The 17,310-nt window shown below is 45.3% G+C and overlaps 1 protein-coding gene across 4 annotated transcripts in view; it reads right to left on the minus strand.

Moving 5' to 3' along the window:
- The window catches only part of LOC142497624 (testicular acid phosphatase homolog), a 48,850-nt gene extending 43,668 nt beyond the window's left edge, over positions 1–5,182 (minus strand). For 2 of the 4 annotated variants that reach the window (XM_075605672.1, XM_075605671.1), the window contains exon 1: positions 5,076–5,182. Coding sequence is in view for 2 of the 4 variants with exons in the window: in XM_075605670.1 (XP_075461785.1) it covers positions 4,901–5,056 (156 nt within the window). In the remaining 2 variants the exon portion in view is untranslated. The other 2 variants (XM_075605670.1, XM_075605669.1) reach the window with 1 other exon arrangement.
- Between the last annotated feature and the right edge of the window lie 12,128 nt (positions 5,183–17,310).

The following is a 17,310-nucleotide window of genomic DNA, read 5'->3' on the forward strand; positions in this document are numbered from 1 at the left end:
GATGTTGGAACCCCAGATGTTGGAACCCCAGATGTCGGTTCCAGACCCGGTTCCCAAGCAGGAACCACAGATTCCGGAATCACAGGGTAAGGTGTCTATACCCCCATCCTCTTTTGGTGATTCCAGCGACCAACAACTCGTGGTGATGCGCCTGCCGGCGGACCACTCTTGCAAAGTCATCGAGCCAACTATCTCGGCAGATACAGAGCCTGCTGTGGGTCTGTGTGCCCTACTGTGGCCAGTCCGGCCTTCTACAATGGTACCAGCGGTCCCAGACTTGGGATCAGTACCTGCCCACGACGACGGGGGTGAGTTGACTGCCCCATGGGTGTCAGGTGTGCGCTCCCCGGTTATCGTGGAGCCTGGTGGCTCCAAAGGTAGGGTCACCTGGGCGATGGGCTCACCTAGTCATCGCGTCCTGGTGGAGGTATCTCCCCCAGAAGATCTCTGCAATCCAGGGAACGGATTTGACCTCATCAAGGTATCCGGTGCAGCGGCCATGAGTGATGCTTACTCCTGCGCAAAGAATCTACAAGCTTTGTCTTCTCAAGACACGGCCTGCCCGTAGACATTGGGCTGTCCACAGAAGATTTCACCGTATAAAGGATCGCTGGAGCGGGCAAAGACTGCAGTTGTGCTCAGGCAGTTGTGGCTTCTTCCATGCGCACAATGGAGCGTTTTGTTCGCCATGTGGTGGACCGAGGCAAGAGACTGAACCTCCCTGTCTCCCTTGAGATGAAACCGGAGGATCCGGCAGGGGTCAATACCCAGGACCCCTTACTATTTTTTCTGCGAGGGGGAGGCGATGGTTTGGCGGTAGAGACTTTAACACCTGACCTTGAGTTCCAAAAGACTCACAGGAGTCAAGGTGGGATACCCTCACCCAATCAGTTAGGGGCACTCCACTCTGAGACTCAGCTGGCCTTGGGTATCCACGTCAGTATGTTGGGTACCGGTGAACAAATGCATGTTGGGTGTGGTGTATCGGTTGCAATGCATTTTTCATTATATAATTCCCTGTTGTATGGTTGCTACCCAAGCGAGGTCATTGGGATTCTGCGAGGAGGAGAATGTAGCCCTGGTCTTATTTTGCCTCCTGAGACCCCCTCTGTAGCGTGCCGACCGGCACAACGCAAAGGTGGGGGCCGGAGCAGGGAGTACTCCGAGTCCCCGGAGTCTCTGCGGCATACCCGGCTAGCGTGGGCTGCCATGACAGGTTGCGCGAGCGTGCGCATTGGTCGCGCAGGCGCAGTAAGGGTAGCGCACGCGGTCCCAATGCTAAAGAGGTCCTGAGTGGACTACAATTCCCAGCAGCCTCTGGGGACTGCCCTTTCACCCACATCACGTGCAGCCAGCCAGCAAATATGGTTTTGCAGCTTCTCCTGTGGAGGAAGGCTACAATGTTGCGGGGACTACGTTTGGCAGTTGGAGCTGGGAGCAGGAAAGGGAAGGAAGGGTGTAGGGAGCAAGTGGCTCCTACACCAAGTAAGGAAATTCCCCAGATCCCAGGCAGGCCCCAATCCCCACCAGGGTAGTGGGTAGGTACTGAGGGACGGCCCCTAGGTTAGGGACCCTGCCCTTAGGTGTGAGTGTGCAGTCTTGTCAGTGTCACGGCTGGTAGTCCTGTGAGCGCTGACAAGTAGGCACAGTGTGTGTGCAGTGTAGCTGCAGGAGCCTGGTTGAGTGCAGTGCGGTTGCTGCCGGTACGGAGTGAGTGCAGTGGGTTGCTGCAGGTTCCGTGTGAGTGCAGTGGGTTGCTGCAGGTTCCGAGTGAGTGCAGTGGGTTGCTGCAGGTTCCGTGTGAGTGCACTGGGTTGCTGCAGGTACCGGTTGAGTGCAGTGCGGTTGCTGCAGGTACTGTGTGAGTGCAGTGTGTTTACTGCAGGTGTTAGGCTGAGTTAGCAAGAGTGAACAGAGAAGTTCAGAAGTACCCCTATAAATGCACTGTAAACAGTATATATATGTTTCTAAGGTAATAAGGTAATAGGTCCCCTATACCAGAAACTAAAAACGAAAACGGCGCAAAAAACAAAACAGTCTTAATACGTCTTTAAATTAAACTATTACACTCAAATAGATAAAAATGTGGGTATAAACTGAACCCCTAGAAGGAGAGATAAGAGTCTATATGGAGGTGCTGGTGGAACTAGTGTTCTCTTAATGTTATGGAATGCCCCCCATAGACTCCTGCGTATGTATAGGACGTATATTGCCACTAAACCTTAGTACTAATCAGATGTTTGTATGGTGACTGTATTTGGCAAAATGGTATTTGCTGGGTTGAACTAAGTAGTTCAATGGTAAACCGTTTTTATGCACAGATAATTATAGCCATCGCTCTGTATATAGTATCCAGGTAAAAACAGGTCTATGCTTGTATCAGTGTATGGACTCCTGGGACTGTGTCCCTTGCACTGGTATTATCCCTTCCACATATATGAACCTGAGTGCTGCAGACAGTGTTGCTATAAGGGTAGCTAGTAGGTAACAGTAAATTGACCCAGTAGTAAATTGCTAAGTAGTAGCAGATATCAGCGCTCGTTGCTGTACTCAGCGCACACTATAGATTTAAGTGCTGCAAACTATATAGCAATACAGGTGGCTGAACTGTATCAGACACGATAACAACCGGCGGCGCTCTCCCTTGTGCAAACATACAACTCCGCATACACAAGCGGCTACTGTGTTAGCCGCGACTGTAGTTGTGGTTGGCAAAATGCCAGATCCACTAAATCTCAAGTGGAGAAGGGGAGGAGAAAGCAAGGAGGCTGCGGCGAGCCTTAACCAGGAGAAAAGAAGCATACAACCCGTTCAAGCGGCTGGTAGAGTCCTCGCAGACGCTCCTACAGTGACGTCATCGTCGTGACGTCAGCAACAACCGACACGTGTTTCGCACGTGTGACGCGTTTTCTTCAGCCTCTGTAGCACTCGCGCATGGATCAGTCTGCTCCAGCGCTTGGTAATGACGTAATGTCAATGCGTCCAACCGTCTTATAGGTTTTATTTCATTTTATTATATGTATTTTATATATATTCATTGGTGGTATATTAGTAGATAGCACGAAGCACTTTTTCAGCTGAGTTGGGGCGTTCCAATCAATTAACATCATTGGATTTTGCATTTAAATACCGGACCTTCCCCTTCTCCACACTTCCCTTTGAAAAAGTTACCCGTGAGTGACGAAACGCGTCAGGGAGCGTCATCACGTTGGACGCATTGACATTACGTCATTACCAAGCGCTGGAGCAGACTGATCCATGCGCGAGTGCTACAGAGGCTGAAGAAAACGGAGCCACTTTCTTGGACTCTTGAACAGCATTTACCTGCCCTGGATACCTGCTGGGGCGTCGATCCTTCATACTCTGAGACTGGGATTGCCCCAAGATGATGCAGCACTAACCGGATGGTGGTGATTATTAATCACGCAATGCTTGTTTTTATTGTACTTTTGTAAGTGCATTTTTTACCCCCTCCTCCCCTTCCCCTCATTAAATTTACTATTTTACGCTATGGGCGTGCGCTCTCTCCTCTCTTTTCCCTATATATATATATATATATATATATATATATATATATATATATATACACACACACACAGTACAACACACTCTCAAATTTAGCACATATATGAACTAAAAAAACAAACAGGCAAACAGACCAAATTCTAATACCTGCCATGCTCGCAATACTATTCATATACTGTATTAACTTGAATAGATTTGAATATGATGAATTAAGTACTTATCCCGAGAAACTGGTCAAAATAAAGCTTTGCCCTAGACTTGGCACAGTTTAAACGTTTTCATTGCATGCCCCTTGGCAGTCAAAGGGTTAGGGCTAATTAGAGCCTTTTACCGAATACAGCCCTAAGTTTCAGAAAATGTGCAACAAATATATATATGTTTAAAATGTTGATGACCCACAAACTCAAAAACAATAACTGTTATAACGCACTTGCAAACATTTCTGAGGATGAATGTAATATAATGTACGTGTGGGGGCACATTTTTGAGGGCTGGCATTGTTACATTTTCTTGGTGCTGCTTTGTAACTTTGCCCTGATCCTGGCAAACTTGGAATGACTGCAGAATTCTTATCACATTCAACAAAGCAGCCGTGCTCTGCTGACAGAGGGGAAAGACAATCTTTTAAAAGCAGAAACACTCTTTGGACACCGGTTTTAAAAGGTTTAAAGTATGTGTTAAGGATAGAAACTACAGGCAGTCCTCGGTTATCCAACGGAGCCCGTTCTGGAAGTAGCGTTGGATAGTGAAACCGTTGTAAAGTGAGCCCCATGTTAATCAGTGGCGGTGAGCGTTGGATAACGCATTCAGGCGTCGGATAACGCATTCCGGAGTCGAAAAACAGCCCTTACGGCGGCATTGTAAAGCGTTGGATATGCCATTCGTTGTAAAGTGAAACGTTGGATAGCGAGGACTACCTGTAATCTTGTTTTCAGTAGTTCCTGCTTCTTTACAGAAGTGGTAATTTTGATTGAGATTAGAAATAAAATAAATGTTGTACTTAGTTCAATTTTCTACCATGAACCCTAAACCACCATGGGCATACTGTGCAGACGTCAACATAGGTATTTTGTGGGGTTATAAACTGCAGGACCTACTAACTTTGGATTCTCTTTGAACTTGTTAGCATTATGTCATTTCCCACATTTGAGCCCTGACATGCAAATTCCCAGGATTAAAATGAACAGCACAGATTGCCAAAGACAGCTACAAAAGCCAAGGTGGGGAAAAAAATGAAATATCCCTTTTATCTTTTGGAGTTTACGATGGCCTCTATCCTAATTTGAACTTGGCTCCCAAGGCATTTGGGAGGGAATAGCTACATTGATCTTGTAATTTTATGCCCCAAGCAAAAAATGCCAGCAAAATAACTCACCACAGCTACAAAAGTCAAGTTTTCAGTCCGCAGACGAGAAGCAGTCAGGATATGAAGGTTGGAGAAGACCAGGAGAAGCCAGGCAGATTGCAGCTTGTTGGCCATACCGTGAGGAATTTCAGGGCGAGCTGGCTGGATCTGTAACCCTACACACATTACTGTTTATATTACTTACTGTTTATATTACAGGAGGAAGTACAGTATGCATTAATCCTTCCCTGGCTTTTCTTGCTTTCCAAACACACATCCTGCAATAGGACATGGAGATTTGCGACTGCCTTGTGAATGATGTTGTTATAACAACCGTTTATGTCTATTTATACGTATCTAGGACAATTAGACATTCCCATTCAGCACGGCTGCCAGGACAATTCGCCGCCACGGGTAATGTATCCTCTAACCCTAAACACCTTATCCCCTTACCTTAAAAACTCAAACATTAACCCCTTACCCTCAAAACCTTAATCCCTTACTCTAAAACTCAAACCTTAACCCCTTATCCGAAAAAACTTAAGCCCTTACCCTAAAAACCTTAACCTTAATCCGTTACCCTAAACACCTTAATCCGTTATAAAAAAAAACCCTAACCTTAACCCCCTACCCCCTAACATCTACCTCAGCCCCATAATGGCTAATAGTCCCATTCTGTATACACACTTCTACCCAACTGGCCTTCCAGAGAGGAGATCTTTAATAATTGTATTCTAGTATTTGGATGTATATATATATATACACATAGCCCCGTTTTGGGACTACTATTGAGTTAAGTTAAGGGGTTAATGGTCCTAATGGGTTACCTGGGTGGGCTCACACAGGGTATAACGCCTCTACTCTTCCATTACATGGAACTAGCTTAAATAACTCCCTAGAGCAGGGGGGCGCAAACTGGGGGGGGAGGTGCAACATTTTCGGGGGGCGGGGGCACGGCACTGAAGGAAAGCGCAAGGCCTCTGTACCTAGTCTCCCACGATGCGTTGCCATGGCACCACGGAGTCAAATTACGCCGCTGGGTCAAATGGCAACGCAACGTCACATGACACAGGGACGCCAGAGAAAACTATGGGGGGTGGGCGAGAGCAGGCAGGGGGCACACCCCTGCCCTAGAGCATTATGAGTGGGTGCTAAGTAGGGAAGACATTAATAGTACAAAGATTGTGAAGATACCAGAAAAGGAAATGTGAATGGACCAATGGGAGCAGCACCTACCAGCGGTAGCTTGTCAATGGCTTCCCTGGCCGGCAGGATATCCCCCGCTGGGCTCGGCGTCAGGATATCTGGGGGTCCAGCCAAATGCTCCACTTTTCGAGTGGCTGGCACCCTAGCCCGATCTCCGCCTCGGCCACTCTCTCTTTGCTCCCTGCACCTCTCCTCCAGTCCTAGCAATAGCCAGCTCCCCAGATGTGCGGGCTGCACAAAGGGTCTCTCAGCTCTGCATGTCCGCAGACCTTGGCTATGTCCCACAATGTGCAGAATCACATGTGTAGGCTTAAGTACAGTTTATAACGCACAGGAATAAAATAATTATAGTTACAGGGTATGCAAGGGGCTACCGGTTATATTAAAACAGGGTATCTCCGAGGTCGGTGGCCAGATGAGCCCTAGGAAAGGACGGCAAGGGGCTAGGTGCCGGGATTAACCTTTATTGTGCTGGTCCCTGGGCCCCTTTCCATCACAATAATCTTAGTACGTAGACCCCAACATGTTTCTTTAGTATTTGTTCGTAAGAGTTATTGCAAATTTTAACAGAATTCTGCACTCCAGCATATAACCCCAGCACCCTTTTAATACTGCACTATAACCACCGATTATAAGTTAATACAGTAGTAAAAGCACTATGAGTTTATGAATTCCAAGCACTCATACATAAATATTCCCTCATCTCACTACATAATGGCACTAACACAGCATCAACGTGACACCCCTTTGCTCTCGTATATTGTTTTTGCGAACGCACAAATGAAGTTGACCTATGTATTGAATAACGCAGACATCCCGCTGCAGAGTTGTCATATGCAAACCTTTGTCTTACGTCACTCTGTACTTCTAACCAATAACCCATTGCTGAGGAATACGTCAACTTTCTGTATTACTTTCAAATGCTTTACAAATTTATAGCAGAGTTGTCCCTTATCTTATCTTGATAAACTTGGATTATAAAGAGATTATTGTGTGTGTGGACTATAGAGTCAAAGTCCTGGATAAATACAGGAGACAAATTAACATATTTTATTTCCACTGATAGTGATTCCTCCACAAAGTAAATTCATTCGGTGATTCATTCTCCATTCTTTCAATATTTCACAGCACTGTTAAGTGAGGGGGGAAATGTTACAGAAAAAGTCAGTGACAAAATGTGTCAGTCATGTCTTCCTCTTTCTGGGAGCACGTCCGCGGAAAAACAAAGAGGTGTAAAATGCAGTGGGCCCATATCGTTCAGGGCTATATCACTACCACTGCCCAACAATAAGTGAGTGCCCCCTGAAATTAGACATACAGCAAGTGAGCGCAGGAATTATTATTATTATTGTTTTTTCTAAAGCGCCAACACAGTCCGGAATGTACCGGAGTTATAAAGGAACGCGCGCAAGAAGAACAGATACACACATCTGTGATGGGGGAGTAAAAAAACAAGTGTAGTGTACAGCAAAAATTAAAGAACGCTTACCAGAATTACCCAGACTCCTTTGCTACAGCGGAAGCACTGTATGCTGTGTGTTGGGGTAAGGCAGGTATTGGGACATGTTTGAGTCGTGTGAGTATGCTCACAATAGTTTTGTTATATTTAAGCAGGCAGGAAGCAATTTTTTTTGTCTGTGCCCCCCTGACTGCTCACCCCCCCCCCCCCCCCCTTACCTTTTCTCCGGCGCTGTCTTGCCATGGAGACGCATCACCAGACACCACCGGGGACAAGGTAAGGGACTTACAGAGGCCTTGCACGCTCCCTTAGCATTTAATTTAAATGTTGTGGGAAAGAGCAATATATGGTATATCTACCAATATATTTTCCACACTAATAATTTACAACTGTGTATATTGTTGTATAAATGTCTCACATATGACTCTTTATGTCTCTTTCAGTTATCATATGGATGTGAGGGGGTTAACTCCCAATTCCTCAGTATGTAGAGCTTGTAATATATGATACCATCTGTAAAAGTTAATTTGATTTGTTGCTTTTTTGTTCCCTCTTCCTGTATTTTATTCATTTTACTTCAAAACGAAATATATCTGTCTGCAGTGTGGTTCCATGAATACAGCTAAGCAGAGTTTCCTCAAGATGAAATATAACCACGGCGCTATACCCACAGTGATAACAATAATGAATATATAACATATACAAATTCAAACAGGAAAAAACTGTGGTGAAAAAAACCCACATAAAATATGTGAAAAATATAATGCAGGGTGTGTTACCAGCTCTAATTCTGAAGTCCTGCAGCCTCGAGGTCACACGGATTGTCCAGCTCCTTCCAGTTGTCTTTATGGATAATTGTCTTCTTTGGCGCTGGTCTTCAACAGTTGGTGCACAGGGCAATATATGGATTGTAAATACAAAAAGAAACAGTGTAAAATATCAAACAGTACAGATTTTTCACTTTGACATCCAATATCAGAATTACCAATCTCATAGATATTGAGTACCCAAGATGGTTGTATCAGATTAAAGAAAAGGACCATGCATCATGCAACAACATGCAACTCTGCAACTCTGACTCTCTTGTCATTAAATGACCTTTTTTGCTAGACTTTGATTTTTCCTATCGTTTAGCGTGCTGGGCTCCCTTCTACCTATTGCCATTCCTAGACCAGGATTTTTTTGCTTTAAGCACCCAGCCTTTTCATTTTCCTTCATCTTAGACCCCCATTTTTAGGGGCATCCCAAGCTGCTTTACCTAATTCTTCTTTTGTTTTGAAGCTATGTTAAAAAATGTTTTTTTTTTTTTAAATGGGCATTAGAATTACAATACATCACAGACATGTAATGCATGTTTTCTTGTATTTTTGTTTTTGTTTGATACAAAGCATGAAATAAACATAAAACCAATTAATGCAAAATGAAGATAATTACATAAACAATCTGAAACTCTGATAGTCCAACTGTTCCACTGTTTATAACAGACTTCTGGAAGCAGGAGACTAAAATCCACCAGATAATATACCAACATTGGGACGTTCTTAAAATGGACCCTATCTTGCGGAATGCTATTCCTGATAAACCTAAAGTGGCATTCAAGAAGGCCAAAAACCTCAATAAGATCCTGGTTCGTAGTACCCTTAAAAAAACTAACCCAGCTGTAGATCCTGACTTGTTTTTGAGGAAGCCTGTGGGTAACTACTGCACTGGTAGGTGCACTGTATGTAGATACATGCCTAAAGATAAGATCATTTGTGACAACAAAACTGGGAAAGAATACAGGATTGATCAATTCATCAACTGCGTAACCAATTTAGTACTTTATATAATTAAATGCCCCAGTAATCTACTGTATGTTGGCAAAACAATCCGTCCCCTTAAAATTCGAATAGGGGAACATATTAGTTGGATTAGGAATGCTAAATGTCACTTAGAGAGAGGCAAGAAAATCCACAATTTAGCACAACACTTCCTCGACTGCCACGATGGCCAATATATGGACCTGAACTTTAGCGGGATGGAGGTTATCCCTAAGGATCCCAGAGGGGGAAATAGAGAATTGCAACTCCTACAAAGGGAGCAATTCTGGATCTTTATGTTCCAGACCAAATTCCCAACAGGATTAAATGAATTAATTGAAATAACACCCTTCCTGAAATTAATTTTGTCACTTGGAGTTACCCCTTACAGTTTTTTGGGGAATTTTTGGGGAATTAATTGTCAACATATGGATTAACGATACAGGACAAAAGGTGCAATTTATGAAAAGGTCATTTTATGATAAATATAATATCCTGATGTGTGGGAGAAGCTGTTATTATATTGGATGAATATCAGATTACCGTGTATTCTATTTATAGCCATCTACTCTAATGTATATAAATGAGTGTGTGTGTGTGTGTGTATATATAACTGATATTGATTTATACAATCTCCTAAACCATCTCATATACTATTTGGATAACTAATATAAATATTGTTGTTGCATATATGGATATTATAATATATATGATTAATGTTTATACAGCATTTTAATATGGTACCAATTGGTATTGATGTAATATATTATATATATACATATATTCCCTATGAATGTGGTACTATTAATTCCCCTTGAATATGCAAGGTCTATGGGGTTAAGTACATTATACCCACATAGATATTCCTTGAGCTAAATGGAGTTGATATATAATATAAATACAGGTAAACCCCGTTATAGCGCGGTCCTCGGGGTCCACCCCGAGACCACCGCGTTAGTAACGGGGTCGCGCTGATTTTTTTTTTAAAAATGGCTGCCGCGCGCCTGATCGGGAGGGAGGGAGTGAGGAGGGAAGGAAGAGGTGGCCGGAAGCCCTACCCGTCCCCTAGCAACGGCGAGTCTAGCCGCGGCATAGCCCACGCGGCCCTCCGAGTCCCAGCCTGCTCCTCTCACCCCCCCTCATCCCGACACCAGCCCCCTCCTCCCGACACCCCCCCTCCTCCCGACACCCCCCGCTCCTCCTGATGCCAGCTCCGCTCCGATCTCAGCAGCTGACACCAAAGGTAGGGAGGGGGAGTGGGAGGTGTGGTGTAGTGTGCTGTGAGTGCTGTGTGCTGTGAGTGCTGTGTGCTGTTAGTGCTGTGTGCTAGGAGTGTGTGCAGTGAGTGTGTGCAGTGAGTGTGTGTCCAGTGAGTGTGAATGCAGTGAGTGTGTGTGCAGTGAGAGTGTGTGCAGTGTGCAGTGAGAGTGTGTGCAGTGAGAGTGTGTGCAGTGAAAGTGTGTGCAGTGAGTGTGTGCTGTGTGCAGTGTGTAGTGAGAGTGTGTGCAGTGAGAGTGTGTGCAGTGAGTGTGCTGTGAGCAGTGTGCAGTGAGCAGTGTGTGCAGTGGCAGTGAGTGTGTGTGCAGTGAGCAGTGTGTGCAGTGAGCAGTGTGTGCAGTGAGCAGTGTGTGCAGTGTAGAGTGTGTGCAGTGAGAGTGTGTGCAGTGGTGCAGTGAGAGTGAGTGCTTGGAGTGTGTGCAGTGTAGAGTGTGAGCAGTGTGCAGTGTAGAGTGTGTGCAGTGTGCAGTGTAGAGTGTGTGCAGTGTAGAGTGTGTGCAGTGAGTGCTGGGGGTGTGTGCAGTGTGCAAAATTTTTTTTAAATTTAATTATTTTTTTTTTAACGGGAGCCACGTGCAAACCGCGTTATAACCGATTTCGCGGTATAACGGGGCGCGCTATAACGGGGTTTACCTGTATATAACTACTAACAGATTGAATCTCTGTTCTTACCATAGGGTCATAATATCGGGTTTATTTTAAAGATTAGTTATATGAGGTTATTGTATCTATATGCTAGACCAATAAGTTATGTGGAATTATTTGTTGTTTTATGTATGATTTTTAGTTAGGTTAGATGATTAGGTTAACTGTATAGGGACTGGAAGGATTCCGATCTGATTGGTTTAGACTTCTTTGTGAGGAGGTGTGTTAGTATAAATATAACCGCCCTTGGAGCCAGTGACTCACCCCCTGATGAAGCGTCACAAGACGTGAAACGCATGGAGGTTCGAGTCAGTATGTTCCGTGACGCATGCCGTATGACGCTGTGACGACAGCTGTTTGAAGTCAGCGTTCCGCTGCGAGGACGCCGCGACCGGCTTTTCAGCTGCTTGCGGCTTTCCCGGCGAGTTACCAGGACTCTTTCTGAACCTTGGTTCCCCTTCTTCCCTCCCCCCTGTGTGCTTGGGAAGACCCATACCATCGGCTGGCACTGAGGCTTAAGTTTCCATCAGAGCCCTGGCGGGAATCAGAACACCTTTTTTATATATATGTAAATTTTGAACGGTTTATTTTTACATAAAGTATTAATTATTTTTACTAATAGTGTTTCTCCATGCGCTTTCCTTTATTAGTGTTATATTGGCCCCGTTGATCACGGGAGAAGTACCAAGCTGCAGGAGTGACACTCATAAGGGACACTAGAATACCTGGTAGTCAGCACGCACCTACTCTCATCAACTATGTATACAGATGTAGCAGTCTTTTTTGCTCCGTCTGCCCCCTTATAATAGTACATGTTGTGATATTACATGGTAGATGAGGTTGAAAAATTACATATGTCCATCAAGTTCAACTTCATGTTAAATTTAGTCGAGATACTTATCCTATTTAGTGTATAGCGATCGATCCAGCGTTATCGCTGCCATTAAATATTCTAGAAACTTTTATTTTTTATCATTTCAATCAAGTTTCTAATTTTTACAGATGTGAGGAGGTTCATGTTGTGACACTATGGAGTGGGTTGTTCTGGTTGATGTTTTGTGGGGGGAAATCGAGGTATCTCTACCACAGGTTAGAGGATGTTGCTGAAATGTTTAATTGAATGTACAGGTTATTAAGAATTTATATTAGTGTTAGGTAGCCTTGAGATGTGGTCTGCCGTGTAGGGGCTCAAGGGCTTACAACACTTTGGCCAAAGAGTTAAACTAAAAGACCATTTTATTTAAAAGATATCTATATATTGTGATGCCGTCACAGCCCTCTAAGGGTTACAATGGGGCAGTTGTGGGACTTTACAGCTCTCATAGAGTTAATCCTCTTGGAAAGGTCTGTTCAGCTGAGAGTTAATGAGCTAATTAGCCTAGCCTGTATAGTCAGGAAGTGATACAAAGATTCCCCCCCCCCCCCATGCTGCCAGACACACACTGTTGAGAGTTATACAGAGAGGGTGAGAGACGCTGCTGTTAGACTGATCTGAAGACACACACAGACAGCCCTGTGAGAGACTGAAAGGAGACCTGCTGCAGGTACACTGGGTAAAGTGGGGAAAGAGTTTAGTTCTCCCACGATTAGTTAGGGACTAAGCAGTATTAGTCAGTACTCCTGGAAGGAGTTAAGTCTTTTGTTTCTGTTTTGTGTTATGAGTTAACCCTGTACCTGCTTTGTACCCTGTAAATAAACCCCTGCTTAGAAAGTACAAGATCCGACGCTGGGACTGAGACGTCACAATTGGTGGAGTTTAACGCGGGCAGTCCACAAGGCAGTGAAAGTGGAAAATGGAGGCATTTCTGACCTCGCTTCAGTACAAACAAACAGAAAATTCTGCTATTTTAATGTGGGATTGCAACAATTGGCAAAGATCCAAGAGGAGATGTCAAAATCCTATAATGAGAATTTACAACAGATGTCAAAGTCACAAACTGAAAGTACGGCGGCGTTAGTACAGCAGATGGCGCTGTCCCTACATCAGACGCTAAAAGAAGAGCAAAACGAGGCGCAACTTCGCCTACACCAGGAGCTCCGAGTGTTGGTAGAGAAAATTACCGCCCAGACTAGAGTGGCCCCACAGGTCGCTCACCAGGTAAAAACGCACCTCATTCAGAAAATGACGATAGACGATGACGTTGAGGCGTACCTATCAATCTTCACGCGCACCGCAGTACGCGAAGGGTGGCCAGCTGAGGAGTGGGTGGGAATAATTGCTCCCTTCCTGGTGGGTGACTCACAACAAGCCTATTATGACTTGGAGCCCGAGCAAGCTAAAGACTATGACACCCTGAAGGCGAAGATTATGGCACGGCTAGGGGTCACCCTCGCGGTTCGGGCCCAACGGTTCCATTCTTGGCTTTATGATATAGAGAAGACACCCCGCTCTCAACTCTATAATCTTATACACTCTGCAAGGAAGTGGCTCCAGCCTGAGGTATGTTCCATCGCTGCAGTTGTCGAAAGAGTCGTTATAGACCGGTTCTTGAGGGGTCTCCCCCGCACCATCCAGAAGTGGGTGAGCCAGAGTGACCCCAAAGACGCCGAACAGTTGGTCGCTTTAGTCGAATGTTACTTGACTGCCGAGGAGATGTCCAAGAGTTCAAGTCCAGATGAGTGCTCCGGTTCTCGCTTCCTGCGCTTCAGGAGGTCCGATAAGACTGTTCATCCGAATAGGAATCCCCAAGGACTCATTGAGTTGCGTAAAGGAGTAGGAAGTCCCACAGCATCTAGGAGGAACTCTGGTCTTGTTGTTCCCAGTAGACTGGAGACAAAACACTGACCCAGTTTTGGAAGTGTAGGCGGACGCTCACAGAAGTATGCAAGGGAGACTGGTTATGGTGAAATTAAATAAGGCTTTTATTGTGCCTGTTTCCTTAACATCAGGAAACCATCCAAACAAGGGGTAAACAAAGCTTCTATTCACTTGGGAGTATTTCTAGGGAAATACTATGCAGTCCACAACTCCCTTTAGATAAGCATGTCTCCCAGCCCCAAACATATATCATGAAATGAGCAGATATAAAAAGTCTTATAAATGAAAGTCTTATCTGTTCCTGGTGGTTTGGAGGGGAAATCTTCTCTGTTCCTGGTTGCTACCTTTTCCTCAGGGTTTTGTCAGCATTCAGGTTTAGAAGTTTCCCCTGTGTCTTGCAAGCAGCCTCTTCTGGTAGACTCAAGACGTCTTTCCCATGTCAGTCTCACAAGTTGTGAGAGTCAGGGACAATCTCACTTCCTGTCTCAAAAGACAGGCTTTTCTAAGAAGCTAATCAGGCAGGTGGTGTTGGATAATTGACTACCAGCAGTTAACCACCACACTGCTGGATTAGAGGCACATTACCTGAACAGGGATAACTCCCCTGTTACAGGAAGGTATATAGAGTGCTGCAGATGCCATGAACTTGGACATGTGGCCGCAGTTTGCCCTCGGAACGCGGAACCAATAGAATGTAACTTTTCTGTGGGGCATGGTTCGCTCTGGGTTTCTACAGTACAGCTCAGTTCTTGCAGTTCAGAAGAGGACGACGAGGACTCCTAAGTGGCCCCGCGTAAAGGACCACCTCCGTGTGCAACAGAAGCTGAAGGGAAAGCTTGTCATCAGAAAAGACCAGAGGTGGACTACAACACAGAGTGCTTGGTGCAATCGTCACAGGAGTGACTACTAGCCTTGGTATGACAAAGGCTACCGATACCGTCATAAGCAGAAATCCAAGTGAGTCAGACCAAAAGAGTGTTGACTGGAAATGGTTCTATGAGGCGTCCCAACAAGACGTTTCACGCCTCATCGGCAAGCTAGAAGTTTCTCAGCGAGAGGTCTGCACGTTAAAAACAGAGCTGGGTAAAGTAAAGCAGCAAGTGCTACAGGAGCGACTGAGTACCCAGTGGGTCCCCGCCGAGCAGCACGATGAGCTGAAGGCCACCCTGAGCCTTACCCAAGTATCACTGGAAGCAGAATACGAAAAAACTAATGTCCAAACCTTGGAATTTGAAAAACTGAAGTTGGATAAAAGGCTTCTAGAGCTAAAGCGGATAACTGAACACGCGTCCCAGCAACTCACAGCTATAAAGGAGGACAACCTCAAGCTGGAGAAAGAGCTGGAGAAGCAGAGAGCCTGCTCCATCCCCAAAAATCAGTACACCCAGGAGAAAGAGGCATGGAAAACAGAAGCAGCGGCAATCCTAGCAAGAAAAACTACAGAGATCCAAAATCTGAAGGATGCGCTGACACAAACCCAGAGCAAGCACCGGGAAGAGATGAAGGCCCTGAGAGGAATTGAATTGGCAGCTGCCTTGAGCCAGAAAAGAAGTATAAAAGGACAGCTTCAAGACCTGAGGAAGGACCTGGAGTCTGAGCGTGCTGGCCGCAAGAAGGCAGAGAAGCAACAGCGTGACCTAGGCGAAGAGCTCGAAGCTCTTAAGACTGAGTGGGACACTACGCTGGACTCTATTACTGCTCAGCAGGAGGTCTAATATGAAGAAAACCTTTAAGAAGAGGTGGATGTCAGACATGTCTGACAAAGAGGCTGGTGCACGGGAATAGTGCACGGGCCGCTCACAGGACAATGTTTCGCTGGGGGGGTGGGATATGTGATGCCGTCACTGCCCTCTAAGGGTTAGAATGGGGCAGTTGTGGGACTTTACAGCTCTCATAGAGTTAATCCTCTTGGAAAGGTCTGTTCAGCTGAGACTTAATGAGCTAATTAGCCTAGCCTGTATAGTCAGGAAGTGATACAGAGATGCCCCCCCCCCCCCCCATGCTGCCAGACACACACTGTTGAGAGTTATACAGAGAGGGTGAGAGACGCTGCTGCTAGACTGATCTGAAGACACACACAGACAGCCCTGTGAGAGACTGAAAGGAGACCTGCTGCAGGTACACTGGGTAAAGTGGGGAAAGAGTTTAGTTCTCCCACGATTAGTTAGGGACTAAGCAGTATTAGTCAGTACTCCTGGAAGGAGTTAGGTCTTTTGTTTCTGTTTTGTGTTATGAGTTAACCCTGTACCTGCTTTGTACCCTGTAAATAAACCCCTGCTTAGAAAGTACAGTGTTTCCTGCCTTTGACCTGGACAAAAGATCCGACGCTGGGACTGAGACGTCACTATATATATATATATATATATATATATATATATATATATATATATATATATATATATATATAGGCACTCTATCGTGTATAGGTGTCACTGGATGTGCACTGAGCTCTGTCTGTGTTTCATGTTCTGTCTCTGGTTTTAAAGGGAAATCGAGGTATCTCTACCACAGGTTAGAGGATGTTGCTGAAATGTTTAATTGAAAAACATGGGGGTATTTCCTGTGTGGTTGTGACACTGCTAAGCAGGTTATATGTGTTAATGTTTAGGGACCCACATCAACAGAGATTTTGGGAATCTGGAAAAAAAAAGCATTTTATTCAAATACATCAGACACCTTAGGCTGCGCTTATAGTGCCGGCGACGCGACCGATGATGTCACCCGTCGCCATAGTTGTAATTCAAGTTTCGGCGACGTCGCTGGCTACAAGGCCAGTGTCGTCAGAAAGGGGGAAGGCAGAGGGACAGAGAAGCTCTCTGATTGGCCACAAGGAGAGACCGTCGCCGAAAAAATCAAATAACAGTGACTACCAGATTTTTGGTAGCGCTGTCGCTTGGTCGTGCCGTCACGTGCACTATAAGCGCCGACGACAATGCATTTCATTTGACGCGACGTCTCGTCGTTGGCACAATAAGCGCAGCCTTAGAATGAAACCTGATAGACAACAGTAGGATCAGTGATTTACAGTCCCACAGACTAAGTGACAGACACTTGACAGGCCTGGATCTGCGGCTTGTTCATGACAGATTTGACCCTAATCCAACACCCACATGGACAGCCAAATAATGATGACGCAGTTCAATGTCTGGGACTAAAAGTACAGATCTGTGTAAATCCAGCGTGTGATTGGTTCTAGCGTCTGTCAGTCACAGCTAAGTACCCACCCACGTCTCTTCTCCAGCGGGGTCAATGCCCTGCTATTTCCTGATTGGCTGCCAGAGCCTGGGAACTTGGA

This window comes from Ascaphus truei, chromosome 6 (assembly GCF_040206685.1).
Source record: "Ascaphus truei isolate aAscTru1 chromosome 6, aAscTru1.hap1, whole genome shotgun sequence".
NCBI lineage: Eukaryota > Metazoa > Chordata > Amphibia > Anura > Ascaphidae > Ascaphus > Ascaphus truei.